Source organism: Oncorhynchus clarkii, chromosome 4, assembly GCF_045791955.1.
Source record: "Oncorhynchus clarkii lewisi isolate Uvic-CL-2024 chromosome 4, UVic_Ocla_1.0, whole genome shotgun sequence".
Taxonomy (NCBI): domain Eukaryota; kingdom Metazoa; phylum Chordata; class Actinopteri; order Salmoniformes; family Salmonidae; genus Oncorhynchus; species Oncorhynchus clarkii.
The window spans coordinates 73,831,384-73,845,609 of record NC_092150.1 but is presented as its reverse complement, the minus strand read 5'-3'; the positions used below and the strand labels follow the sequence as shown (position 1 = coordinate 73,845,609).

Here is a 14,226-nt window from a genome sequence, read left to right as displayed (position 1 = left end):
GGAGAGAGACTGAGACAGGAGAGAGAAGAAGACACGAGAGAGACTGAGACAGGAGAGAGTCTGAGACAGGAGAGAGAAGAAGACAGGAGAGAGACTGAGACAGGAGAGAGACTGAGACAGGAGAGAGACTGATACAGGAGAGAGATGAAGACAGGAGAGAGACTGAGACAGGATAGAGAATAAGACAGGAGAGAGACTGAGACAGGAGAGAGACTGAGACAGGAGAGAGAAGACAGGAGAGAGACTGAGACAGGAGAGAGACTGAGACAGGAGAGAGAAGACAGGAGAGAAACTGAGACAGGACAGAGACTGAGACAGGATAGAGACAGACAGGAGAGAGAAGAAGACAGGAGAGAGACTGAGACAGGAGAGAGACTGAGACAGGAGAGAGACAGACAGGAGAGAGAAGAAGACAGGAGAGCGACTGAGACAGGAGAGAGACTGAGACAGGAGAGAGACAGACAGGAGAGAGACTGAGACAGGAGAGAGACAGACAGGAGAGAGAAGAAGACAGGAGAGAGACTGAGACAGGAGAGAGACTGAGACACGAGAGAGACTGAGACAGGAGAGAGACAGGAGAGAGACTCAGACCGGAGAGAGACTGAGACAGTAGAAAGACTGAGACAGTAGAGAGAAGAAGACAGGAGAGAGACTGAGACAGGAGAGAGAAGAAGACAGGAGAGAGACTGATACAGGAGAGAGACTGAGACAGGAGAGATACTGAGACAGGAAAGAGAAGAAGACAGGAGAGAGAAGAAGACAGGAGAGAGACTGAGACAGGAGAGAGACTGAGACAGGAGAGAGACTGAGACAGGAGAGAGACTGATACAGGAGAGAGAAGAAGACAGTAGAGAGACTGAAACAGGATAGAGAATAAGACAGGAGAGAGACTGAGACAGGAAAGAGACTGAGACAGGAGAGAGAAGACAGGAGAGAGACTGAGACAGGAGCGCGACTGAGACAGGAGAGAGAAGACAGGAGAGAGACTGAGACAGGACAGAGACTGAGACAGGATAGAGACAGACAGGAGAGAGAAGAAGACAAGAGAGACTGAGACAGGAGAGAGACTGAGACAGGAGAGAGACAGACAGGAGAGAGAATAAGACAGGAGAGAGACTGAGACAGGAGAGAGACTGAGACAGGAGAGAGACTGAGACAGGAGAGTGACTAATACAGGAGAGAGACTGAGACAGGAGAGAGACTGAGACAGGAGAGAGACTAATACAGGAGAGAGACTGAGACAGGAGAGAGACTGAGACAGGAGAGAGACTGAGACAGGAGAGAGACTAATACAGGAGAGAGACTGAGACAGGAGAGAGACTGAGACAGGAGAGAGAAGAAGACAGGAGAGAGACTGAGACAGGAGAGAGACTGAGACAGGAGAGAGAAGAAGACAGGAGAGAGAAGAAGACAGGAGAGAGACTGAGACAGGAGAGAGACTGAGACAGGAGAGAGACTGAGACAGGAGAGAGAAGAAGACAGGAGAGAGACTGAGACAGGAGAGAGTCTGAGACAGGGGAGAGAAGAAGACAGGAGAGAGACTGAGACAGGAAAGAGACTGAGACAGGAGAGAGACTGATACAGGAGAGAGATGAAGACAGGAGAGAGACTGAGACAGGATAGAGAATAAGACAGGAGAGAGACTGAGACAGGAGAGAGACTGAGACAGGAGAGAGAAGACAGGAGAGAGACTGAGACAGGAGAGAGACTGATACAGGAGAGAGACTGAGACAGGAGAGATACTGAGACAGGAAAGAGAAGAAGACAGGAGAGAGAAGAAGACAGGAGAGAGACTGAGACAGGAGAGAGACTGAGACAGGAGAGAGACTGAGACAGGAGAGAGACTGATACAGGAGAGAGAAGAAGACAGTAGAGAGACTGAAACAGGATAGAGAATAAGACAGGAGAGAGACTGAGACAGGAAAGAGACTGAGACAGGAGAGAGAAGACAGGAGAGAGACTGAGACAGGAGAGAGACTGAGACAGGAGAGAGAAGACAGGAGAGAGACTGAGACAGGACAGAGACTGAGACAGGATAGAGACAGACAGGAGAGAGAAGAAGACAAGAGAGAGACTGAGACAGGAGAGAGACTGAGACAGGAGAGAGACAGACAGGAGAGAGAAGAAGACAGGAGAGAGACTGAGACAGGAGAGAGACTGAGACAGGAGAGAGACTGAGACAGGAGAGTGACAAATACAGGAGAGAGACTGAGACAGGAGAGAGACTGAGACAGGAGAGAGACTAATACAGGAGAGAGACTGAGACAGGAGAGAGACTGAGACAGGAGAGAGACTGAGACAGGAGAGAGACTAATACAGGAGAGAGACTGAGACAGGAGAGAGACTGAGACAGGAGAGAGAAGAAGACAGGAGAGAGACTGAGACAGGAGAGAGACTGAGACAGGAGAGAGAAGAAGACAGGAGAGAGAAGACGACAGGAGAGAGACTGAGACAGGAGAGAGACTGAGACAGGAGAGAGACTGAGACAGGAGAGAGAAGAAGACAGGAGAGAGACTGAGACAGGAGAGAGTCTGAGACAGGGGAGAGAAGAAGACAGGAGAGAGACTGAGACAGGAAAGAGACTGAGACAGGAGAGAGACTGATACAGGAGAGAGATGAAGACAGGAGAGAGACTGAGACAGGATAGAGAATAAGACAGGAGAGAGACTGAGACAGGAGAGAGACTGAGACAGGAGAGAGAAGACAGGAGAGAGACTGAGACAGGAGAGAGACTGAGACAGGAGAGAGACAGACAGGAGAGAGAAGAAGACAGGAGAGAGACTGAGACAGGAGAGAGACTGAGACAGGAGAGAGACAGACAGGAGAGAGACTGAGACAGGAGAGAGACAGACAGGAGAGAGAAGAAGACAGGAGAGAGACTGAGACAGGAGAGAGACTGAGACAGGAGAGAGACAGACAGGAGAGAGAAGAAGACAGGAGAGAGACTGAGACAGGAGAGAGACTGAGACAGGAGAGAGACAGACAGGAGAGAGACTGAGACAGGAGAGAGACAGACAGGAGAGAGAAGAAGACAGGAGAGAGACTGAGACAGGAGAGAGACTGAGACAGGAGAGAGACTGAGACTGGAGAGAGACAGGAGAGAGACTCAGACCGGAGAGAGACTGAGACAGGAGAGAGACTGAGACAGGAGAGAGAAGAAGACAGGAGAGAGACTGAGACAGGAGAGAGAAGAAGACAGGAGAGAGACTGATACAGGAGAGAGACTGAGACAGGAGAGATACTGAGACAGGAAAGAGAAGAAGACAGGAGAGAGAAGAAGACAGGAGAGAGACTGAGACAGGAGAGAGACTGAGACAGGAGAGAGACTGAGACAGGAGAGAGACTAATACAGAAGAGAGACTGAGACAGGAGAGAGACTGAGCCAGGAGAGTGAGTAATACAGAAGAGAGACTGAGACAGGAGAGAGAAGAAGACAGGAGAGAGACTGAGACAGGATAGAGACTGAGACAGGAGAGAGACTGAGACATGAGAGAGACTGAGACAGGAGAGAGACTAATACAGGAGAGAGACTGAGACAGGAGAGAGACTGAGACAGGAGAGAGACTGAGACAGGAGAGAGACTAATACAGGAGAGAGACTGAGACAGGAGAGAGACTGAGACAGGAGAGAGACTGAGACATGAGAGAGACTAATACAGGAGAGAGACTGAGACAGGAGAGAGACTGAGACAGGAGAGAGACTGAGACAGGAGTGTGACTGATACAGGAGAGAGACTAATACAGAAGAGAGACTGAGACAGGAGAGAGACTGAGCCAGGAGAGTGAGTAATACAGAAGAGAGACTGAGACAGGAGAGAGAAGAAGACAGGAGAGAGACTGAGAGGGGAGAGAGACTGAGACAGGAGAGAGACTGAGACATGAGAGAGACTGAGACAGGAGAGAGACTAATACAGGAGAGAGACTGAGACAGGAGAGAGACTGAGACAGGAGAGAGACTGAGACAGGAGAGAGACTAATACAGGAGAGAGACTGAGACAGGAGAGAGACTGAGACAGGAGAGAGACTGAGACAGGAGAGAGACTAATACAGGAGAGAGACTGAGACAGGAGAGAGACTGAGCCAGGAGAGTGAGTAATACAGAAGAGAGACTGAGACAGGAGAGAGAAGAAGACAGGAGAGAGACTGAGACAGGAGAGAGACTGAGACAGGAGAGAGACTGAGACATGAGAGAGACTGAGACAGGAGAGAGACTAATACAGGAGAGAGACTGAGACAGGAGAGAGACTGAGACAGGAGAGAGACTGAGACAGGAGAGAGACTAATACAGGAGAGAGACTGAGACAGGAGAGAGACTGAGACAGGAGAGAGACTGAGCCAGGAGAGTGAGTAATACAGAAGAGAGACTGAGACAGGAGAGAGAAGAAGACAGGAGAGAGACTGAGACAGGATAGAGACTGAGACAGGAGAGAGACTGAGACATGAGAGAGACTGAGACAGGAGAGAGACTAATACAGGAGAGAGACTGAGACAGGAGAGAGACTGAGACAGGAGAGAGACTGAGACAGGAGAGAGACTAATACAGGAGAGAGACTGAGACAGGAGAGAGACTGAGACAGGAGAGAGACTGAGACAGGAGAGAGACTAATACAGGAGAGAGACTGAGACAGGAGAGAGACTGAGACAGGAGAGAGACTGAGACAGGAGTGTGACTGATACAGGAGAGAGACTAATACAGAAGAGAGACTGAGACAGGAGAGAGACTGAGCCAGGAGAGTGAGTAATACAGAAGAGAGACTGAGACAGGAGAGAGAAGAAGACAGGAGAGAGACTGAGAGGGGAGAGAGACTGAGACAGGAGAGAGACTGAGACATGAGAGAGACTGAGACAGGAGAGAGACTAATACAGGAGAGAGACTGAGACAGGAGAGAGACTGAGACAGGAGAGAGACTGAGACAGGAGAGAGACTAATACAGGAGAGAGACTGAGACAGGAGAGAGACTGAGACAGGAGAGAGACTGAGACAGGAGAGAGACTAATACAGGAGAGAGACTGAGACAGGAGAGAGACTGAGCCAGGAGAGTGAGTAATAGAGAAGAGAGACTGAGACAGGAGAGAGAAGAAGACAGGAGAGAGACTGAGACAGGAGAGAGACTGAGACAGGAGAGAGACTGAGACATGAGAGAGACTGAGACAGGAGAGAGACTAATACAGGAGAGAGACTGAGACAGGAGAGAGACTGAGACAGGAGAGAGACTGAGACAGGAGAGAGACTAATACAGGAGAGAGACTGAGACAGGAGAGAGACTGAGACAGGAGAGAGACTGAGACAGGAGAGAGACTAATACAGGAGAGAGACTGAGACAGGAGAGAGACTGAGACAGGAGAGAGACTGAGACAGGAGAGTGACTGATACAGGAGAGAGACTGAGACAGGAGAAATATGGAGGAGTGGAAGGAGATGTGTGTATGTGTGTCTTTGTCTCTCCGTTGGACATTGGGACTCCCTCCAAAAAGTTACTTAGTAGCAAATCTTTACACCCCTGGTTCAAGCTGTGAGTCATCTTCGGCCCACCCACCTTCACACGTTAACATCTAATAGCATATCAACTATTTAACCAACTAATGTGAGTCATCTTCGGCCCACCCACCTTCACACGTTAACATCTAATAGCATATCAACTATTTAACCAACTAATGTGAGTCATCTTCGGCCCACCCACCTTCACACGTTAACATCTAATAGCATATCAACTATTTAACCAACTAATGTGAGTCATCTTCGGCCCACCCACCTTCACACGTTAACATCTAATAGCATATCAACTATTTAACCAACTAATGTGAGTCATCTTCGGCCCACCCACCTTCACACGTTAACATCTAATAGCATATCAACTATTTAACCAACTAATGTGAGTCATCTTCGGCCCACCCACCTTCACACGTTAACATCTAATAGCATATCAACTATTTAACCAACTAATGTGAGTCATCTTCGGCCCACCCACCTTCACACGTTAACATCTAATAGCATATCAACTATTTAACCAACTAATGTGAGTCATCTTCGGCCCACCCACCTTCACACGTTAACATCTAATAGCATATCAACTATTTAACCAACTAATGTGAGTCATCTTCGGCCCACCCACCTTCACACGTTAACATCTAATAGCATATCAACTATTTAACCAACTAATGTGAGTCATCTTCGGCCCACCCACCTTCACACGTTAACATCTAATAGCATATCAACTATTTAACCAACTAATGTGAGTCATCTTCGGCCCACCCACCTTCACACGTTAACATCTAATAGCATATCAACTATTTAACCAACTAATGTGAGTCATCTTCGGCCCACCCACCTTCACACGTTAACATCTAATAGCATATCAACTATTTAACCAACTAATGTGAGTCATCTTCGGCCCACCCACCTTCACACGTTAACATCTAATAGCATATCAACTATTTAACCAACTAATGTGAGTCATCTTCGGCCCACCCACCTTCACACGTTAACATCTAATAGCATATCAACTATTTAACCAACTAATGTGAGTCATCTTCGGCCCACCCACCTTCACACGTTAACATCTAATAGCATATCAACTATTTAACCAACTAATGTGAGTCATCTTCGGCCCACCCACCTTCACACGTTAACATCTAATAGCATATCAACTATTTAACCAACTAATGTGAGTCATCTTCGGCCCACCCACCTTCACACGTTAACATCTAATAGCATATCAACTATTTAACCAACTAATGTGAGTCATCTTCGGCCCACCCACCTTCACACGTTAACATCTAATAGCATATCAACTATTTAACCAACTAATGTGAGTCATCTTCGGCCCACCCACCTTCACACGTTAACATCTAATAGCATATCAACTATTTAACCAACTAATGTGAGTCATCTTCGGCCCACCCACCTTCACACGTTAACATCTAATAGCATATCAACTATTTAACCAACTAATGTGAGTCATCTTCGGCCCACCCACCTTCACACGTTAACATCTAATAGCATATCAACTATTTAACCAACTAATGTGAGTCATCTTCGGCCCACCCACCTTCACACGTTAACATCTAATAGCATATCAACTATTTAACCAACTAATGTGAGTCATCTTCGGCCCACCCACCTTCACACGTTAACATCTAATAGCATATCAACTATTTAACCAACTAATGTGAGTCATCTTCGGCCCACCCACCTTCACACGTTAACATCTAATAGCATATCAACTATTTAACCAACTAATGTGAGTCATCTTCGGCCCACCCACCTTCACACGTTAACATCTAATAGCATATCAACTATTTAACCAACTAATGTGAGTCGTCTTCGGCCCACCCACCTTCACACGTTAACATCTAATAGCATATCAACTATTTAACCAACTAATGTGAGTCGTCTTCGGCCCACCCACCTTCACACGTTAACATCTAATAGCATATCAACTATTTAACCAACTAATGTGAGTCGTCTTCGGCCCACCCACCTTCACACGTTAACATCTAATAGCATATCAACTATTTAACCAACTAATGTGAGTCGTCTTCGGCCCACCCACCTTCACACGTTAACATCTAATAGCATATCAACTATTTAACCAACTAATGTGAGTCGTCTTCGGCCCACCCACCTTCACACGTTAACATCTAATAGCATATCAACTATTTAACCAACTAATGTGAGTCGTCTTCGGCCCACCCACCTTCACACGTTAACATCTAATAGCATATCAACTATTTAACCAACTAATGTGAGTCATCTTCGGCCCACCCACCTTCACACGTTAACATCTAATAGCATATCAACTATTTAACCAACTAATGTGAGTCATCTTCGGCCCACCCACCTTCACACGTTAACATCTAATAGCATATCAACTATTTAACCAACTAATGTGAGTCATCTTCGGCCCACCCACCTTCACACGTTAACATCTAATAGCATATCAACTATTTAACCAACTAATGTGAGTCATCTTCGGCCCACCCACCTTCACACGTTAACATCTAATAGCATATCAACTATTTAACCAACTAATGTGAGTCATCTTCGGCCCACCCACCTTCACACGTTAACATCTAATAGCATATCAACTATTTAACCAACTAATGTGAGTCATCTTCGGCCCACCCACCTTCACACGTTAACATCTAATAGCATATCAACTATTTAACCAACTAATGCTGGTTGTTTCACTCAATGCACATTTCAGTGTTCTCAGGTTTTTCTGCACAGTCAGAAGTTTCCGCGTAAGAGTCTTTCAGTTTGAGAGTATCTTTCTCAGTCTCAGAGTCTATCAGATAAAGTATTTCCCCTGAGTGGTGTGTCTGTTGTCTTTAGTACAGTAAAACAGCTCAGCTTGACCACACAGGAGTCCTTTCCCTCTCTGTAACCTAAGGAACGTCAGTCCCTCTGCCTCTCCTCTCTCTCCCCTCTTCAGCCTACAGCTCTTAGAGACTGCACTCCATTCCTCTATTGATCCCACTGCCCTTCTCCTCTTCTGTCTGTCAGCCTCAAAGGATTAAGCAGCTTTGTGCCAACAGTGACTGAACGAGCGCTCCTGAACGTCCCCTTATCAACTCTCCCTCAGTGACTCACTGCTCCAGGTGGGTATCATCCACTAAGCTCTGCTCTCGGATCCGATAATACTTATACAGTTCCACAAATATGAACAATTCAACAGCAGATACTGACTTCTGATCAGATCAGGCAGGTATAATCGCTCTCACTCACCTTCCTGTTCGGGCGTAGAGGTGGGCAGCATGTGGAGGGGTCCTCCCCGCCCACTTTCTTTCCTGCTACAGAGTCCTTCTTCGGCGTGCGTACGTAGGACACCCTTCTCTTCACAGCTCTGTCCCAAACCCGGCTCTCCGTGGGGTCTGCGGCCCCCAGTTTCCTTTCCCCGCTGTCCAGTAGCACCTGGCTGGTCTGTGTGGGACGTCCCAAGGTGAGGGGCGAAGGTGCCCCCCTCCATTCCCCCAGTTCCAGGTAAACATGTAGACAGACACAGAGAGCGGTGAGGAGAAGACACAGGCGCAGAGCCAGTCCTCTAGTCAGTCTGTCTCTCCACATGCCTGGATACACTGTCTATCTCACTTTTCCCTGTTTCTCTCTTTCTCGCCTCCTGAACAGTGAGATTGTTGATCTCGCTCTCTTTCTCTATCCCATTCTTCTTCTCCTGATCCTTTGAGTGGTGTGTCTCTCTCTTGTCTTCCTTCTCTCCTTCCTTTCCTCCTAAGTCCACAGTTGGATCAAGATAAGTATGAGCATTACTGAAGGTTTGTGAGACAGGAGGACATGTGTTCATCACAAAACAACTACGTCAGTGAGAGTGAGTGTGTGTGTGCCTGTGTGATTTAGTATGTGTGTGTGTGTGTGTCTCTCTCTCTCTGTATGTGTCAGTGTGTGTGAACCTCTGCACATTGACTCGGTGGAATAGAGTGTGCCGCTCTCTATGAAAAGTTTTGGAACTTCTCCCCTCCCTGTCCTAGCCCTCACACCCCTTTCTCACACACACCCCTCTCACTCCGTCTGACCCCTCCCTCTCTCCCTCGCTCCGTTCCCCTGTGTCTTGGGTTACTGTGTAACTCAACACCGGGCAGGGCCAACACATCCACAGCTAGCTGTCACCAAGGCCTCACATTCTCTCTCTACAGACACTGTTTCATACAGGAGATCATAGAGAGATGGAAGGAGAGAGAAAGAGAGACAAAGAGAGAGAAGGAAGGAGAGAAGGTGAGCGAGAGAGAGAGCGAGAGAGAGAGAGAGGGACAAGGAGACAGGGAAGTGCAGTCTTGGAGAGTGAAGCACTGTATGACCTGCGTGTTTGTGCAGTCTATCACAGAAAGAGAGGAGAGAGGGAAAAGAAAACAAACATGAAGAATGGAGAAGAGAGGGATACAGAGGTCTCTCTCTTTCTCTCTATATTTCTTGTTCTTTCTCTCTCTCTCTCTCTCTCTCTCTCTCTCTCTCTCTCTCTCTATCTCTCTCTCTCTCTCTCTCTCTCTCTCTCTCTTCTCTCTCTATTTCTCATTCTCTCTCCCTCTCTTCCTCATTCTCTCTCTTTTTCTCTTTCTCTCTCACTCCATCTCTCTCTGTCTCTCTCTCTTTCTGCTCGCTGCAATCTGAAAACTCGGGCTATAAACATGATTAATCTATAAACCATTAGTACTGAAGTCCTATGAAATCACTTTGAAACCACCTCCTGCCTCTATCTAAAACCTACTCCTTCATTGATTTCCCCCTGAAGCATCCCAATCGCTCCTTTATTCAGAAACAAAATAATTACAATTCCCCTACTGCAGCTCCCATCTATTAACTCTGTTATTGACATTGCAGAGGGCAACGAAATGTAGGAAATTGTAGATTATGTCAGAGTAAGAACAGTGGATTTTTAGCCTGCTGGGGAAACTTTATCCATTCGACTTTTGGGGACGTTATTAAATGATGTCAGTGAAGATGTGGGTGGAATGATTGAGGATTTACACAGGCTTTATGAAGAGAATAATATGGAGGCAATCAGACAGTGCACTCTTTATTTATGAAAACAGGCTGTGATTGACTGGAGACACAGGGCTCTACTGCCACCTGTATGTAGAGAGAAGTAGCACACAGACACACAGGCAATTACACAGGGTCATTTTCCCAAGTCAATATGGAGGATGTTAGTTAAAGATTAAATTACTTTCAACGAATTACAAATTAGATGAAGTCTTCTTCTGCTGTTTTTTGAATTGGACTGTTTCACTCCAATTCTAAGTGGTTTCCAGGGCCAGCTAGCTTCTATCCTGAGGCGGTCAAGGTAGAGTTTTATGTGTATCTGTTTGTGCATGTGTGTGTGTACACAGTGTGTTTGCACGTTTACACCCCATGAATGTGACCCTCACATTGACATATGGCACACGCCTGCGTAATACCTGCTTTACCGCAGAGCGGTAAATGTCTATAGGTACTAGTATATTGTATAAAGTTTGTTTGTGTAGGCCTACAACCAGCCAGACAGTATACACCCAACTGCATTAGAACACATATCATAGTATACCATCTAAGGAGAGGAAAGTGGAGAAATTCTAACTATATTTCATTCCTTCATCCCTCTAGTTGTCCCCCCCACCGCCCACCTCTGAAAAACCCAGTTATGTAAGTGTGTAATGGTAGAAGACAAGCACAGAGCCATACAGGGACATGATGGATTAAACCCTCACAGCAACACCATCCAACTATTAGCTCTAACAGATGTAGCACTCTATGGCGCCACCATATGGTCCGTCAGTGGTACAACATTCAGAATACAGCTCACTGGGGTGAGGGGAGGGAACGGGAACAAGGAAGGGGAGAAGGAATCCCCATGAGGGGACACTGTGAAGCACGTCTAGCTGGACTGACTGAGAGAGAGATTTCTCTGTCAGACCCAGGATTCAAACAGGCAACCCTAAAGGTCACTGTCTGCTACCACCACCCATTCATTCAAGTACCAGACCAATTGTAAAAGGAGTATGTTTCTGATCTAGCTGGACCAGATGGAACATACTGTAGGTCTCTTTCTCCACGGAGTTCACATGCCACGTTTTACTTTGCTTGTACATTACTGGCACCATACTATTGCAAAATGACATGCTTGCAGAGGGAAAGCTAGGAAGGCCAGTCTCCATTCCCCTCTCTGCGCTGTGTGTGACGGCTTGAGACTTGATGAAGTAACAGGGAAGAATCAGATGTAGTTTATAAAGGAGACAGTGACTCTACGCTTCACCCTGGGTTCTGTGACACCCACTCCAGTTGGCCATGCAGAGCAGAACACCATAGTGCTTCAGAGAGATTGAGTGTCGAATGACTTCACCACAATAATGATGCTTCATTTGACACTCTCACAAGGTAGAGGCTTTACTCCTGTTTTTTGGTGAGAAAGCTCTTGGGAGCTGGGAAGTGAGTGACTGTGTGACAGATGTTTGAGTTCTCACGGTGGAAGAAGGCAGAACCTCTTGTTCTTTCTCAGCTGTTCTAGGGTCTGGAGAGGTGAGAAGAACATCTCAGCCCTCTCCATCGTTCTGTCCACATATTCATGAAAACCTGGTCATCTTGTGGAAGAAATCAAGTTAAGGGTGCATGGAGTAGGACAGGGTGAGAAACTAAAAGAAAAATGAAGATGGAGTGAGTGTGTTTGTGTGGTAGAAAACTGGACTCAGAGAGAGAGGAAAACGCTAAATTGACTCCCCATGTGAGTATGAGAGGGGAGAAAAGAGGAAGAGAGGGGAGATTTGCCCCAATAATGAGTGTCTGGGCTGGAACCAGTAGCTGGGTGTGCGTGTGTGTAGATGTGTGTGTGTGTGTGCATGCATGCAGGCATGTTTGTATGCTTATGTGTGTATAGCACAGGAGCACATGTGTACAAGCTCAGTGTGTGTGGTTAGATTGGTGTTTGAGGCTTTGCGAGTGCGTGAATGTAGATGCGCAGCAGGGTCAGAATTTCTCTGGTTGTGATTGGACATAGAGTTGGGAGGACACTAACAGGTGGGGGATTGTTGGAGGGGGTGTGGTTGGCTGGCATGGGGGACTACTGGGGGGGGGTTGGCTGGCTCAGGGGACTGCTGGCGGGGGTGGGGTTGGCTGGCTCGGGGGACTACTGGAGGGGGTGGGGTTGGCTGGCTCGGGGGACTGCTGGAGGGGGTGGGGTTGGCTGGCTGGGGAACTGTTGTGTTACTACCAACCTTATATCTCCACATCAGATTTCTGTCTGTTTCTGTGGAATTAATGAATGATTTACTTGTTGAAGATCTTTGTAATGATAAGCACACTGTTTCAGTCAGGCAGATAGATGGTAATAACCAGACAACACATGGAGTCATAGAGCCTATGGAAGTGACATTGAGGCATGTTGATATAAATTAAAGAAATATCCATGCTGTGGATATGGAGAGAAAGGTCTATAGTAATTGGTTCGGAATGCTTTTCAGACATTTTCATCATAAACCAGTAGTCCAGTATATCAGGTTAAGTGCCTATCAGAAAGGCTACACAGTTTACAGATTTGGTGTGATTCTAGAATTTGATTGGTCCTTTTCTGTCCTATGCTTTAGCTGCAGGTGGTCAGTCAGTTGAATTTCACTCGGAACACAAACAGGTGCACCTGTTGTAGCCAGTCAAGGCAGGTTGGAGAGATACAGTAAGTCAACAGAACCACCAATACCTCTGTCCTCTGCTTTCCCCCTGCTGCCTTACTATGGCAGGTAGAGCCAACAGAGCCATGCTCCACCTGACGATCATTTATTAATAGGTGCTATCGACTTTCATAACATATTATAGTGAGGAATGGCCAAAAACATGTAGCAGACACACACAAGCATACAGTACACCCACCCACACATGCACGTACAAACACCTCAGCTATCCCCTCATCTGCTAATTTATCACTCCAGTGTTAATCTACTAAACTGTAATTACTTTGCTACTATTGGCCTATTTATTGCCTTACCTCCTCATGCCATTTGCACACACGGTATATAGACTTCATTTTTCTATTGTGTTATTGACTATGTTTTGTTTACTCCATGTGTAACTCTGTGTTGTTGTTTTTGTCACACTGCTTTGCTGTATCTTGGCCAGGTCGCAGTTGTAAATGAGAACTAGTTCTCAACTAGCTTACCTGGTTAAATAAAGGGGAAATATATAAAAATAAGTCATAGACTTTAAAGTCATAGACAGAACTCAGGTTCAAGTGGTGAGTCAGACAGTCCACACCTGATATCACTGTCCCTGTCTGTCTGACTCACCACCTGAACCTGAGTCTGTCCACACCTGATATCACTGTCCCTGTCTGTCTGACTCACCACCTGAACCTGAGTCTGTCCACACCTGATATCACTGTCCCTGTCTGTCTGACTCACCACCTGAACCTGAGTCTGTCCACACCTGATATCACTGTCCTTGTCTGTCTGACTCACCATCTGAACCTGAGTCTGTCCACACCTGATATCACTGTCCCTGTCTGTCTGACTCACCACCTGAACCTGAGTCTGTCCACACCTGATATCACTGTCCTTGTCTGTCTGACTCACCACCTGAACCTGAGTCTGTCCACACCTGATATCACTGTCCCTGTCTGTCTGACTCACCACCTGAACCTGAGTCTGTCCACACCTGATATCACTGTCCTTGTCTGTCTGACTCACCACCTGAACCTGAGTCTGTCCACACCTGATATCACTGTCCCTGTCTGTCTGACTCACCACCTGAACCT

The 14,226-nt window shown here is 46.7% G+C and overlaps 1 protein-coding gene across 1 annotated transcript in view; it reads right to left on the bottom strand.

Annotated features, from left to right (window-relative positions):
* The window catches only part of LOC139407830 (probable methyltransferase-like protein 24), a 167,727-nt gene extending 158,310 nt beyond the window's left edge, over positions 1-9,417 (bottom strand). The window contains exon 1 of the mRNA XM_071151698.1: positions 8,727-9,417. Within this exon, the coding sequence (XP_071007799.1) occupies positions 8,727-9,065 (339 nt within the window). The 5' untranslated portion in view covers positions 9,066-9,417. The remainder of the gene's footprint in view (positions 1-8,726) is intronic.
* Positions 9,418-14,226: the final 4,809 nt, after the last annotated feature.